This window comes from Chelonus insularis, unplaced genomic scaffold (genome assembly GCF_013357705.1).
Source record: "Chelonus insularis isolate UGA/USDA-ARS -01 unplaced genomic scaffold, ASM1335770v1 contig_88_pilon, whole genome shotgun sequence".
Classification (NCBI taxonomy): Eukaryota; Metazoa; Arthropoda; class Insecta; order Hymenoptera; family Braconidae; genus Chelonus; species Chelonus insularis.
In genome coordinates, this window is record NW_023276776.1 from 1222259 (window position 1) to 1236244 (window position 13986).

A 13986-nucleotide genomic window follows, 5' to 3' on the forward strand; every position below is an offset into this window, starting at 1 on the left:
AAAGATTCAAAAATTGTACATATTACATGCTAATGATTATTTCATAAATACCATAATGTATTTTTTAATTGCTTATGCATCGAACACCATTCCGTGTACGGATAATTGGTTCTTTAAAAATGTTAAAAAGTTAAGTGTTTTCGAAAAAAAAAAAACCTAAAAGTCATAAAATAATTTAGTTATTCCTTTATTAACCATTAATCACTTAGAAAATTATAATGTTACATTGATAATTTATATTAGTTTATAGTAATTACTCAAAAATATTAAGAATGTTAATTATAACTAACTTAGTTTAAATAAAGATAATTATTGAGATATGTTGCCACATTATGAGCTATTAAAATATAAGATTTAGGTTTTATATATATATATAAATACCTTAACTCTATTTTCGACAATTTTTTTTATAATCCTTTGCGCTTGAATTAATTATGATGATTTTCTTTATATTTTAAACAATTAGAACTCCATTTAAAATTAACATATTCATTAGTTTGTATATTTAAAATATTATCAATTTCTAAACTCTTACCCTTTTGAATTCTTGCTGTAATATAATGTTCGTAAGAAAGATTTCCGGTTTCAATTATATCGTTGTATTTTATATCAGTGATAAGTGATCCTATGAAATATGGATAATATTGAGAATTCAAGCTAAAATAAATATTTAAGAATTTGGTACATTCAAAATAAGTTTCGTCATGATCGAATGGACTTTCTATTTCTTTTTTTAAAATTTGATAATTCTGGCTTTTCTGGACAATTTTATTAATTAAGTCAAGAATATAATTACTGTCTGGAAAGTCATTGAATTTAATTGAACAATAAAACTGAAGAATTATTGTTACATTAATAACTTGATGAAAATAATATTCTGGAATCTGTAAATAATTCGATTCAAATTGTGGTTCAATATATTTATCGGAAAATATTTCTTCAAATTGATCTTTGTCTAAAAAATTACGAATGTTATATAATTTTTTTCTTTCTAATACATCTTTACAAAACAATGTACGAATTTCTTCGTTTTCATCACTTACTAACTTTATTAATGGTTCAATAATTCTCCTTTTAAAGCTAAAATCTAAATTACATAAATCTAGATTCTTTAAACTATCAATAGCCCATTTTCTTCTCTCTACATCTAGATCATAAACTGCATCAATAATATCATCAAAATGTATTAAACATTTACAAGTATTACATAGTCTACTATAAAATTTATCTTTGATTTCTTGACAATGTCTAGAACATGGTTTCATTTGATTCAGAATAAGGACAAGTAACGACCGACATAATAAATGTATTTTTTTGAATTTAGATTTTTGTATCATTGAATCAAGTCTTAAAAAGAAATTTTTCATAAATAAAGGTCGTGTCCATAAGCTTAAGATATTATCTTTACTAATTCTAATAATATTAAGAATTGCTTTTAAATATTCCATTATTTCATTGTCATTCAAATCATCTTTAGTTATAGTATCAAAAGTTGAATATATATAATTGACCATTCGATGTTTGTCATATTTGTACACTTTATCTATTAATTTAGAAAAATAATTCCAAAAATTATTTTCAATCCTTTCATGACAGTTATATAACGAACAAAATTTCCAAAAACTAGACAAAATACTTTCATTTGGAATAAAATTCATACGAATTCCAATTTTTAAAAATTGATAAAATAATTCGAAATATCCTATTTCTTTATATGTTGATTGGCGAGGAAACATTATAAGTTTATGTATTAAATATGTAGAATACTTTCCAAATTCAAATGATTGTAAAATTTTATCATCATTTAATAACGGAAAGCTTACAATACTTTGTAAAAAAGCTGCTTCGATAACATAATTAATTGGTTTTTCATTTTTATGATATTCATTCCAATTTGAAATGAATATTGCACTTCTTTTTATTTTATTTTCAAAAATTCTCCGAATAATTTTATTATCATATGTTGACATATTTTTGAGGAATATAAATTTGTATTCTATCATTTGAATAATGCTGATTTGAGAAAGTAAATTTCCATGTATATAATTTTTACTGTATTTTTCATCATTTTTTGTATTTATATTAGCTAATTCTGTAACCAAATAGTTCATTGGTATCAGAGCAGCATATGTTTTAGCAGCTAAAAATCGTACATGCTCTACAGGATGACTAAATAACTGTTGTAGATGTATTTTTAATTTATCAACATATTCTTTTGATGAATAATCTGTAAATTCTGTCCCATCTACAGACATTTTAGATAACATTATCAACAGTGGTACAAGAATATTAGTAGTTTTAAAATCATTTTCATGACTAAGACTTTTGAGAATTAACGCAGCTAACGTTGGATAATGAGTTATAAAATGATTAATTAGATATCCAGTGCCAAATATTAATTCATTTTCACCTGTTTGTCCAACAATACGTGGAATTACTGCACCTAAAAGTTGTAAACTAGCATTTCTGATAGCCCATTCAGAGGATTGAAGATTACTAACAGCAACTAATGCAATATCTTCTATGTAAAAAATTAAATCTTCAAGAAGACTTTTATCAGCAACAATGCATCGTAAAAAATGTAATAAACGTGCTTGCGGGGAATCTTGATTTGAATCAATAAACTTACTTGATGTATTGATACTATTATCTGAATCATTAAGTGAATTTAAAATTTTTTTAATAGCAATATGAATAATTCTTCTTTTTTTATCGTTACTTATAATATTGAGAAACATTATTGAAAATCCAGCTCCCCGTCGAGTTAAATTAATTTGATCATTTGAATTCAAATTTAATAATTTATCTAAATATGTATCAAATACATGATCAAATTTATTTGTTTTAGTTAGATGACGCATTGATTCAGCAAGAGCACTTCCAGCAGCTTCTATAGCTCCTTTGTGACGACACTTCATTAAAATAGAAGTAATTAAATCTACTGATCGTTTTAATTCATCAAATTTTAATGATAATGTCGATATTTTAGCACATAATTCACTTATTGTCTTTAAAGCCATCCAGATAGTTGAAATGACTGCTTGATGTGCAGGAGTGACGACAGCATTATTAATATCTTGCTTGATTACACTACTTTTTATTAATTCTTCTATAGCTACAGCCATTTCTGCAAATGATGAAGAGTAAGAGATATTACTTGATTTCGGTGATAATGCTGATAAGAAAAATACTGTTGCTTCTTCTAATAAATCCAACAGTCTAGTGAAGTAGTCGACAGAAATGCTTTGAAAAGAATTCATTGAATTATTATTTGAACCCAGTTGTAAAATAGCAATCAATGAAGCATTAAAATTGCATTCATTAGCTAGAGCTTTTAAAAAATCTTTCTTCATCAGATCAAAACTACTTTGAGCATTTTTAAGCAAATATTCATACAAATTTTGTGGATTATCATGATAGAAAAAATTATTTTTGCTCGGAACTTGTGAAATTAATAATAATAACTTTACTCCGGCAGTTAATTCATAAAACTTCAAAGATTTATTCATTTCAATAGCTTTAGAAGTTAATGAATTTATTTCTTCAGGTAATAAAATTGTCATATCGAAAAAATTTTTTATAATTTTAGATGCAACTTCTCGAATTTCTTCTATAGGATCTAAACACAATCGAAGAAGAATTAACAAACTTTTTTTGTTATTTAATTTCCATTTACCAGCATATTGTGTTACTCGATAATAAAATGAATTGGGTTTTTGAGTAGTCAATTTTCGATTAGCTGACATTAATATTATTTCATATAACTTTAATCCAATAATCTTTCTTTGGTAACATGATCCAGGTTCCAAACAGTCCAAAATAAAATCAATTAACCAATAAATAAATTCAGATAATTGTTGGGTCCATGGTGAATTGCTAATTCGATCAATAAGAATTTCGATATTATTGAAAATTCCTTTTCTCAATTTAACAGAAGTCGTTTTGACATTGTAATAGAGGAAACGTTTAATAATTTCAAAATTGATGATTTCATAGGTTTCTTTGATATTACAATGATACGTAATAATATTCAATCTTATATTTTCTTCATTATGAGTTGTAAATAGATAGTGCTCGTGTATGATTCTGTTTCTTTCGTCAATGAATAACAATGAAGTTACATCGTTCCAAGAGATATTCAATTCAATAGATATTCTAGCTAAATATGATTGACATATGACCAGTTTTTCTTTGCAAAATGATAAACACAACTTTGACAATAATCCAGAGTCGTTTCTAAATTTATTCAAAGTAGGCTTCATCCAAAGATCCCACAAGAGTTGTAATGCATTCATTTTTCCCCTAAAAATAATAAAATGTATTGTAATTATTAAAAAAAAAAAACTTAATTTGTATTTATAAAAAAAAAAATTCTTACTCTTGCTCCCATGTAGTAAAAACCAAAATTAAATTACTCAAAAAATATTTAGTCCATTGTGTTTCATCCAATTTATTAAGAAGAGAAAGATAAAATTTTGTTGATACATGTTTTAATTGACTTCTAGTTAAACTCTCAATAATTTCTTTTATTTCATGATTTTCGAATTGTGGAATACTATTCCATACTTTACAAACTTCTGTTAGAATAGTAAATTTTTTTGTACTTGCCCAAGATAACTGTTTACTACAAGTTGAAAAAACATATTCTATGTATCCATGATATTTGTCTTCCATAATTTTTAAATATATTGCAAAAAGTTGTGAATTATTTAACTTTGCAACATCATTAATACTGTTATCCCAATTAGAGAATATAATTGTTTCCAGTCTATTTTCAATTTCATTATTATGTTCATTATTACTCCAAAATTTAAGATAAACACTTCTGGTTAACCATTCTTTAAGTACTTTAAAAGCAAAATAAGTATATGGAGTATAGATAATGCAATGTTTTTCAATTATTTGAAAACAAGAAATAAAATCGTCGTAATTAAAAAGACTTTCATTAATTACAAGTAAATAACCATGAATAAATGTTAATTGAAAACATTTTGAATCAAGAATATCAAATGATTCATTTAAAAATTTAATATTAGTAGTTTGTTGTAAAATATATTGGACTTGATGAAAAATATCTGAATGTATTTCTGCATTGATTTTAAAAAAAGCATGAGATGCAAGGAGTGATTTTTGATCCCTTATTTTTGTATTATTTGTTATTATTTTCATGAATTCTTTTAAATACAACCATGAATTCTGTAAGAACAAATAAAATTAAAATAGTCTATGTGTTTCTTAGCAAATAATTAGTTCAATTGGTTAATTATATATGTTTATATATTAATTTATTAATTATATTCATTTACCTTATCATTATCGAGATCATTTTCCTTTTTATGTCGTATTTGGTTTAATATTTCGTTGATATCAATTTCAAAATCCATATTCCTGTCTACATTGAAGCTAATTGTCAATCTGAATTATGATTTCTTATGAAGAAAATTCGACGATGTGGTAACGAAGGTACTGCTACTTCTTTGTTAGAACATTCTACACAATTAAGTGTAGATATGTTGCTTTTATTCCTAAAATTTATTTTAATCATATTTTTTAGTATTTTCTTAAATTTTTAAATGATTATATATCTAAAATTGGTTAATATTAAAAAAGATTTTAAATAATTAACACAATTAACTTGTGTAAAGCATCATTTGTTTTATTTAATTCACTTTAAAACTATTTTCAAATATAATGATTATTTACAAAAATTATTTATAACAAATATGTCTGTTAGTTAAAGCTAAATCACTCTCTTTGGTAGATGCTCATTAACATACCCTTCTTCTTCTAATTTTGCTTTAAATTTTAAGTACTCTCGTTTTCTGTCAAAATGTTTTACCTGAAAGAAAAAAAATTATTATCTCCAATGTTGCTTTTCTTTTAAACTTTCTCTTAAAAATAATAATATGTTGCTTTACCCATTGTGCTGGACAAAATTTTTCATACTTTTGTCGAAAATCTTTACATTCATCTGCTGATCTTTCATCCAGACATTTCCAGTAATCATCTCGCGAGTTCCAACAATGTTCTCGATCTGATTTATTGATAAAAGACATCCTGAAAATGTATAAAAATACATTATTATAAAATTAAAAATCTTTTTTGCTTAAAAATATGTACAGTATTATTTGATTATTTTTTATTGATAAATTTAATGTAAGCCAATTGATTATTATTTAATAAGATGAAGCCATTAGGAGAATATTAGACAGAGTTTGTTCAATTATAATGTGAAATTGGATAAATTTTGTTTTTATTTAAATAACTTACCTAAATGTTTTAATAGTACACTATCTAAATTAGAATAAAAGTAATTCAAGATATTGAACTATTGTCATCTGCACTAAATTTTTTTTGAAGAAAATAAACAATATAAAATCTTTTTTTAATATTTCGGTTAATATTAACATTATTGGAAATACGTCAATAAGAATATATAAACTTTGATAAATTTGTATACACAGTACAACTTAGATGTAGAGCCATCAAACAAGAAAGTCTATTTCAATAAACTGAACTGTATTTTACACCATTAACAATGTTGAACTATCGTTTGATTAAATTGCAAAAAAGTTAAAAGTCTTAAGAACTCTAAAAGTTTTTGATCTATTAATAGATTGAAAATTTATTACCAGCCATTACTAAATTCAACATAAATATTCTGGCAAATATCCCACACCTTTGAGATTTATTTTGAGTCAAACATTCTTTATGAAAAGCTTTTTAATACTTAAATGAACCTTGAATCAATATGAAAGAATTTAGTGCTATATCATTCTTTATATATTTAACTACAATAAAATGATTTAGATTTTGAATTAATCTATTATAATAACAGATTTATTGTGTACAAAAATGATTAAAATTTTCTGCTATAAAAAAAATTAAACCGTTTGTATGATGAAAAAACTAAAATTTTTTATAAAAAAAAAAGTATCAACTCAAATTTAAATGAAAATACATTTTTGTGAGTTATTATGTCATTCTAACAAATAAAATTACTATTATTGGTATGAGTTATATTATAGGTTAGAATATTTAAATAATAAATGCATGTATAAAATAAAGTTTATTTAGTAAAAAAAAAAAATGAATAATATTGCGTAAAAATATCATTAATTTGAATTTTTTCAGAAAAATAATTTTCCAATTTTAATTATTTAACAAACCTTAATTTTTAATTGATGTTTAACAATTCTCCACAATGTTTATCTTCTAAAGAATATGTGAATTTAGAGGTTAATATAAACTTTTGTAAGATTCGTGATATTAATTCGCATAAATTGTATTATTGACCAGCCAGTAAACAAAATAATTGTTGTTTGGAGCAACAAGCTGATTAGCCGGTAATCCAGTAAAATACAACCAGGAACTGTTCCATGTGCAATATCATTTTGTGAACAAACCAGATTGATTTTATGTCATATTTTGTGTAATTTTATGTAAATTACAATAATTCAGATTATAATTTTTATGTAATTTATTGTCGATTATATTATTTGATAAGAATTAAAAAATAAAAGAAAATATAAATTTTTTACTTACTAGTGGTGTTATCAGTTAATAATCCTTGTTCAACAAAAAAAAAATTATCTATTGGTAGTAATTTGCCGACTCATTTTTCAACAGCTTGATAAGCGTCAAGAAATTCATTTCCTACATTTTTGATTTTATATGAGGATGATTAAAGGCTCATGTGGAAGATTTAGGTAAGATAATGGAAGGCGAAAAAAATAGAAATGGCATTAAAAAATAAAATTTCGCCAAGTTCGACCATGCATTCTCATGCTAAAAAGTGGGGTATCAGATCGAAAATGTTGGAAATTAACTTCGTGACTCCTAGAATTCTATGAAACCGGAAATGGCTTTATTTTTAGCATAAATTATGCTCGAATCATAATTTTGACTAGTGCATTAGAAAGCTCTCGCTCTCACGAATCCATTGATATGCTTATAGTCTATGTATGTCTAATGGTTCGTGAGTTATAAGCAGAAAACAAAGTTATGCTGCATCGAAACATAAGAAAACCTTTAAACGCTCATAACTCGGAAACTATGCGAGATACGGCATTTTTGACGGGGATATCCTATAGGGGGGGTCGAATTTTTTACTTAGGTCCCGATCTATCATATGAGCCCTCGATCAACCCCGTAGCATCATTAGCATAGAAGTTATGCATATTTTTATGTATTACAGTTCTTCACGAATATCTTGTGATTTTTCTGACCAAACACAGTCAACAGCCAGTGTTTTGGAATCGTCTCATCAAGATCTTCCTAATGACATTCATGATTTTATGATCCAAGCATAAAAACAAGTATTTGCTTTTTTTTGAGGTCAAATAACAAAATTCTCCGATTTTGAGGATCGGGGGCCCACAAAATGATGATCGAAAGATTCCACGACAAGTTACGGAGGTTAAAAGTCGGAGTAAGGGTAAAAGAAAACCACCCCTTTGACTTCGGACTGCTACAACTCTTGTACAAATCAGCTAATACTAACTATAAGGAGCTATTTAGAAACTTTGGAATCTAAGCAACAAATCCATGTCTATAAAAAACGTTTAAAAAATTTCTTTCACCCTTAAAATCGCCAAAATATTTAGCTAACTCCCTTAAAAAGTGTGACTTCCCTTGTATTTTTGCGATTTTAAGGGTGAAAAGAATTTTTTAGACATTGTTTATGGATATGTATCTTTAGCTTAGATTCTGAGGTTTCCAAAACGTCCCTAAAATGCTTTTTTAGACAAACCGTTTCGGAGTTATAGAGGCTCAAAGTCTTGCTCGTTTTTAAGGGTTGTAAAATTTATTTTTGGAGGTGGTAACCGGATTCTAAATTTCCAAGAAGTACAACGAAGAAAATGGGCCCCCGATCCTCAAAATCGGAGAATTTTGTTATTTGACCTCAAAAAAAAGCAAATACTTGTTTTTATGCTTGGATCATAAAATCATGAATGTCATTAGGAAGATCTTGATGAGACGATTCCAAAACACTGGCTGTTGACTGTGTTTGGTCAGAAAAATCACAAGATATTCGTGAAGAACTGTAATACATAAAAATATGCATAACTCCTATGCTAATGATGCTACGGGGTTGATCGAGGGCTCATATGATAGATCGGGACCTAAGTAAAAAATTCGACCCCCCCTATAGGATATCCCCGTCAAAAATGCCGTATCTCGCATAGTTTCCGAGTTATGAGCGTTTAAAGGTTTTCTTATGTTTCGATGCAGCATAACTTTGTTTTCTGCTTATAACTCACGAACCATTAGACATACATAGACTATAAGCATATCAATGGATTCGTGAGAGCGAGAGCTTTCTAATGCACTAGTCAAAATTATGATTCGAGCATAATTTATGCTAAAAATAAAGCCATTTCCGGTTTCATAGAATTCTAGGAGTCACGAAGTTAATTTCCAACATTTTCGATTTTATACGAGGATCCTAATTAGAAAACTACTATCCTATGCATTCAATTAAAAAAAATATCACTGAAGTTAATTAAACAATGGATATTTTTGCATTAAAAATGCCGACGTTTCACTAATTCGATTCAAAATGGATTTGAGAATGTATGTGTTGTGTAAAGAAGTGATGACGGTTATATGTATAAAATGGTGGTTGTTGAGAGCTAGCGCCACTATTCCAATTGCGCCAAAAAGTTGAAGTAATTTCCGAGGGATTTGATTGTAAGTATGATGGTCGTGTGTGAAGAGAAAATTTAATATGGTGCTCGTCATTGAGTGTTTTACATCTGATGTCTGTATTTTCATTCAAAAATTTTTTAGTTAATTCATGTTAGGTATGAAAATTAGATTAAAATCATGTTAGTCCACTTAAAAACGCATGTGTGATGTTAAAGTATAATATAAACTTCTTCAAAGACTTATGAAAAATAATATCAAATTCAGTTTTTCACATAAATTCTGTGCCTCCGTAGTTGCGCTACGAGACTTGAATTTATTTTTTTTTTCCTATTTGGTACAAATAAATTTTACAGGTAAACTTATTGACTTAATTATACAAATGGAAGGCAAATCAGAACAAAGTTGTGAAGTTATATCAAGTAAGAATAAAATTGAGACCTTGGATGACTCTACAACACCTGACATTGCAAACTTGGAAATAAAATCTCGATTGTCTCAAGATACTGATGATTTTAATGAAGAACCTCGTATTAATGGTTTACATCAAATAAATGGTATTTGTAATTCTCAAAAAAAAAATCTCATAGATCATAATTCGTCAATTGTATCACAAATTACAGAGACTAGTCATTTAAAAGAATCAGGTAAAATAATTTACTACTTTAATAACAAAATATATATTTAACATAAAATTTTTAGTTATAATTCATTGACATTTTACACTTATTTTCTAGATAAAAAGGAAACACCTTGTACAGACAGTAAAGATAGTAAAGACAATGAAATAGAGTATGTTAGTTATACAAGTGAACTTCAAATGCCAGATATTATGAAATTAATTCAGAAAGATCTCAGTGAACCATATTCTATTTACACATATAGATACTTTATTCATAATTGGCCCAAACTCTGTTTTTTGGTAAGAAAATTGATATTTTCTTGTGTTATTATATTATTCTAGAGTTATTCAATAAAACATTATGAATGTCTTTACACTTATTTTTAATCAATATGTGTCATTAATATTTTTCATTAATTAATCAATAATAATGAGATAAATTTTGCAGGCAATGCATGGCAAAGAATGCGTTGGCGCAATTGTATGTAAGCTTGACATCCATAGAAAAGTAATAAGACGTGGTTACATTGCAATGTTAGCTGTTGATAAAAAGTATAGACAGCGTAAAATAGGTTCCAATCTAGTAAGAAAAGCCATTCGGGCGATGGTAGAGGATGATGCTGACGAAGTAGTCTTGGAGACTGAAATAACCAACCGACCTGCATTACGACTTTATGAAAATCTTGGTTTCGTACGGGATAAAAGACTATTTCGTTACTATCTTAATGGCGTAGATGCATTAAGGCTTAAACTTTGGCTTAGATGAAATTTATTTGCGTGTTCATGTCAATAGGAAGTAAAAATAAAATTAACGGCCATTGATTACTCACTTTTTGTCGGAATTAACGACTTTCTTTATCAAACAAAGGCTCAGTAATGTGACATTTAATTTTAAAAAAAATTATTGTCTTTGAAAAAGTGGATTATGTTTTAGTGGACTTTACAGATTTTTCTGGTCAGCTTTTAAAAGTCGCCAAATCTTGTATGACTAATTATAGCATAAATTTCAATTATTCTGAAAAAAAGTAAATAACAAAACAGTGCCGTTATGGTTAAAATATTCATTGAAAAGTGATAATTGACTTGATATTAATTTTGGTCGTGTGTACAGAAAATAATCAAATACAATTTCAACTGAGTATAAATCGAAACAAAAAAAAAAATTATCGTAAAATAATAATTATAATATTTACATCAAGAGAGTCTAATCCATTATAATGGCAATAAAAGCCAAAATAAAAATTAATAAATGACAAAACAAAATAATCATCTTTTCTTCTATCTCTACGAAACTACACTGCAATATTATACAATCTATCTATCATAATCTCGGAAAATATTATCATTTGTGATATAAAAATAGTTTTACGGCAACCTGTTTTATTATTAAATTCAAAATGTGAAATATTGTCTTTGTAATTATTGCCATTATGAATTTTAATATTATTATCAGTTAATTAAATATATATTTTTTTTTGTATAAAAATTACTTTGAATCACAAAATTTGTAATTTACGTATTAGACGGTGTAAAAATGTTAATAATAAAAATACATAACTGTTTTTACGTATTATCATATTTCAATTATTATTTAAAATTTATTTTCAATAACACGGAAGACATAAATTAGATAAATTTTAAAATTGTATGTTAACGCATAATTTAAAGTATAAATAATAAATTTATAACATTGTTTTAACACTTACTTTCATTTAATACTGTGATTTAAGTTAATTAATTGTTATCAATACACTAAACATCACATTAAATAAAAAAAAATAATAAAAAATATTTAAATAAAAGTTGTTTTCATTGACGCATAATTATTGGAATAAAATTTTTGTGTAAAAATAAATTTCAACAGTTTCTTTTTTATATTTAAAAATTATTTGAATAATTTATAAACATTACTGATTATCAGCTATATACACATAAATTTTTCACTCAATAAGTACAAAGGCTTTTTAGTTTTATAAATTAGATTCTTAAAGTATTTACAACATAATAAAATTTTTTTGCTCTTTTTTTCATGTTATTTTTTAAAATTACATATTCTTATATATATATATATATATCAAATAGCATGCAATTTTAAATGATTAACATAATATATCATATATAATATACATTTTTGAATGAGTTGATTTGATTTAAAAAAATACAAATAACGATTTATCGAACTTGAAGCGCTATAGAGTTTATTATTTTTTAATTATTGTAAATAAATTATGAAATTCTTCAAAGTCAAGTCTTAATCAATATTATTTTGTACATTTTTTTGTAATTCATCACTTGTAAATTTTGTTTCCAACTCATGTGTACATTTTTCAAACAAAAAATAGGTATGATTATTTTTTTTACGATTTCGTTTGGAAATTAATATTTTTATAACATCAATTAAATGAGTGAAAAAATGTGGATAACCATCATATCCTGGAAAAACATTGACATCAATAATACCATATCTTTTAGTGTGATTTTCAATAACGACATCAAATCCTACAAGAATAAGACCGAAAACTTTAATTATTTTTTTTACAAGTCTTTTAAAAATTTCTTGATTTGGCTTAACACTTAATCCTTCATCTTCTTTCGATATTATAGACCATTGAGACTTTGATCCACTTTTTGAAATATCATGTGAACTAAAAAATAAAGTTTCCGATGATTCGCAATCTTTTGGATAAAAATTCTTCAGACTTGGTCTTTCAACGACGTGGAAGTAATTTCCCACAATAAAAACTTTATACAAAATGGCATTATGATTAATAAAATCTTGTGCCACACATGGTAGCTGGCAGTCTTTCAAGCCTTTTTCGTTGAATATTATCATCATCTAGTCAAAAAATAAAAATTTTTTGAGTAAAATAATATGTTACGTTTGTATAAAAATTAATTAATTAATAATACTAATAATATTCATAATAATCTCAACTAACCTTATGAGCATCACTAGAACCATGAGCTAAAAGTGGTTTACAAATACATGGAAATTTTATTCCTGCTTTTTTTAAGTGATTTAAATTTTCAGTAATGCTAGAAAATTTAAGTTCAATTGATTTTGGAGTAAATACATCTGAAAATGAATAATTGTATTAATTTATACATAGTAAATATATATAGAAATGCTATATCAACTAACCAATGGACTCTATATTCTTATGCAGCATTTCGTTCAACTTCTGTCGATTACTTAGATTTTTTATATTCTCCAAAGGATCTATTACTATCATTTCTGGATGATCAGAAATGTACTTTTGAACATTAGAAATAATTGTCCTAGACTTGAATCAAAAATAATCAAGTAAAAAATGTTTTACAAGTACGAGATTTGATATAATTATAAAAATTATAATTATTCTATATTTATACATATAAAAATAATTACACTTTGATCACCACTTTCAGCAAAAGCTAATATATCTGTAAGTTTGTGTAGGAAGACATCAAATGGTCCTTGAGCTTCTAAATTCTTATTTAAATCAATCTGTAAATACATATAATCTGTTAAATAGGTTATAACCTCAAACAATCAACAAAGTATAATAAAGTACATTTATTATTTAAAAAATAAACTATAAAATAAAAAAAATTACATACTTCTTTTAAAATGAAACCTTCTTGATGACATATACGTATAAATTCATCCCAATTGAGTTTTTGACGTTTCTTTTCTAAAATCCAGTAACCTATGATTTTGGTGCCTTCTTCCATTT

At 25.7% G+C, this 13986-nt stretch overlaps 4 protein-coding genes across 5 annotated transcripts; 1 reads left to right on the forward strand and 3 right to left on the reverse strand.

The window, feature by feature from the left end:
* Positions 1 to 90: 90 nt before the first annotated feature.
* LOC118071921 (uncharacterized) lies at positions 91 to 7690 on the reverse strand. Its single transcript, XM_035091414.1, has 4 exons — positions 7546 to 7690; positions 5307 to 5525; positions 4379 to 5196; positions 91 to 4302 (listed from the first exon to the last, which is right to left on the reverse strand). The coding sequence occupies exons 2-4, from the start codon at positions 5382 to 5384 to the stop codon at positions 429 to 431; spliced, it is 4770 nt and encodes a 1589-aa protein (XP_034947305.1). The 5' UTR covers positions 5385 to 5525; positions 7546 to 7690; the 3' UTR covers positions 91 to 428.
* Positions 5636 to 7495, reverse strand: LOC118071922 (cytochrome c oxidase assembly factor 6 homolog). The gene is made up of 3 exons (XM_035091415.1): positions 7170 to 7495; positions 5919 to 6057; positions 5636 to 5839 (listed from the first exon to the last, which is right to left on the reverse strand). Exons 2-3 carry the CDS (start codon positions 6054 to 6056, stop codon positions 5741 to 5743), a joined length of 237 nt encoding a protein of 78 aa, XP_034947306.1. The 5' UTR covers position 6057; positions 7170 to 7495; the 3' UTR covers positions 5636 to 5740.
* A 1995-nt stretch (positions 7691 to 9685) lies between the features above and the next one.
* On the forward strand, positions 9686 to 11679 carry Naa30A (N(alpha)-acetyltransferase 30 A). Of its 2 annotated transcripts, XM_035091526.1 has the most exons (4): positions 9686 to 9806; positions 10005 to 10295; positions 10386 to 10570; positions 10719 to 11678. In XM_035091526.1, exons 1-4 carry the CDS (start codon positions 9800 to 9802, stop codon positions 11034 to 11036), a joined length of 801 nt encoding a protein of 266 aa, XP_034947417.1. In that variant the 5' UTR covers positions 9686 to 9799; the 3' UTR covers positions 11037 to 11678. The 2 variants fall into 2 exon arrangements, with proteins under 2 accessions (XP_034947417.1, XP_034947416.1); XM_035091525.1 differs by lacking the exon at positions 9686 to 9806 and having other exon boundaries at positions 9816 to 10295; positions 10719 to 11679.
* Positions 11680 to 12521: 842 nt separating this feature from the next.
* Positions 12522 to 13984, reverse strand: LOC118072134 (inositol-tetrakisphosphate 1-kinase-like). Its single transcript, XM_035091771.1, has 5 exons — positions 13871 to 13984; positions 13659 to 13757; positions 13413 to 13554; positions 13210 to 13346; positions 12522 to 13106 (listed from the first exon to the last, which is right to left on the reverse strand). Exons 1-5 carry the CDS (start codon positions 13982 to 13984, stop codon positions 12522 to 12524), a joined length of 1077 nt encoding a protein of 358 aa, XP_034947662.1.
* Between the last annotated feature and the right edge of the window lie 2 nt (positions 13985 to 13986).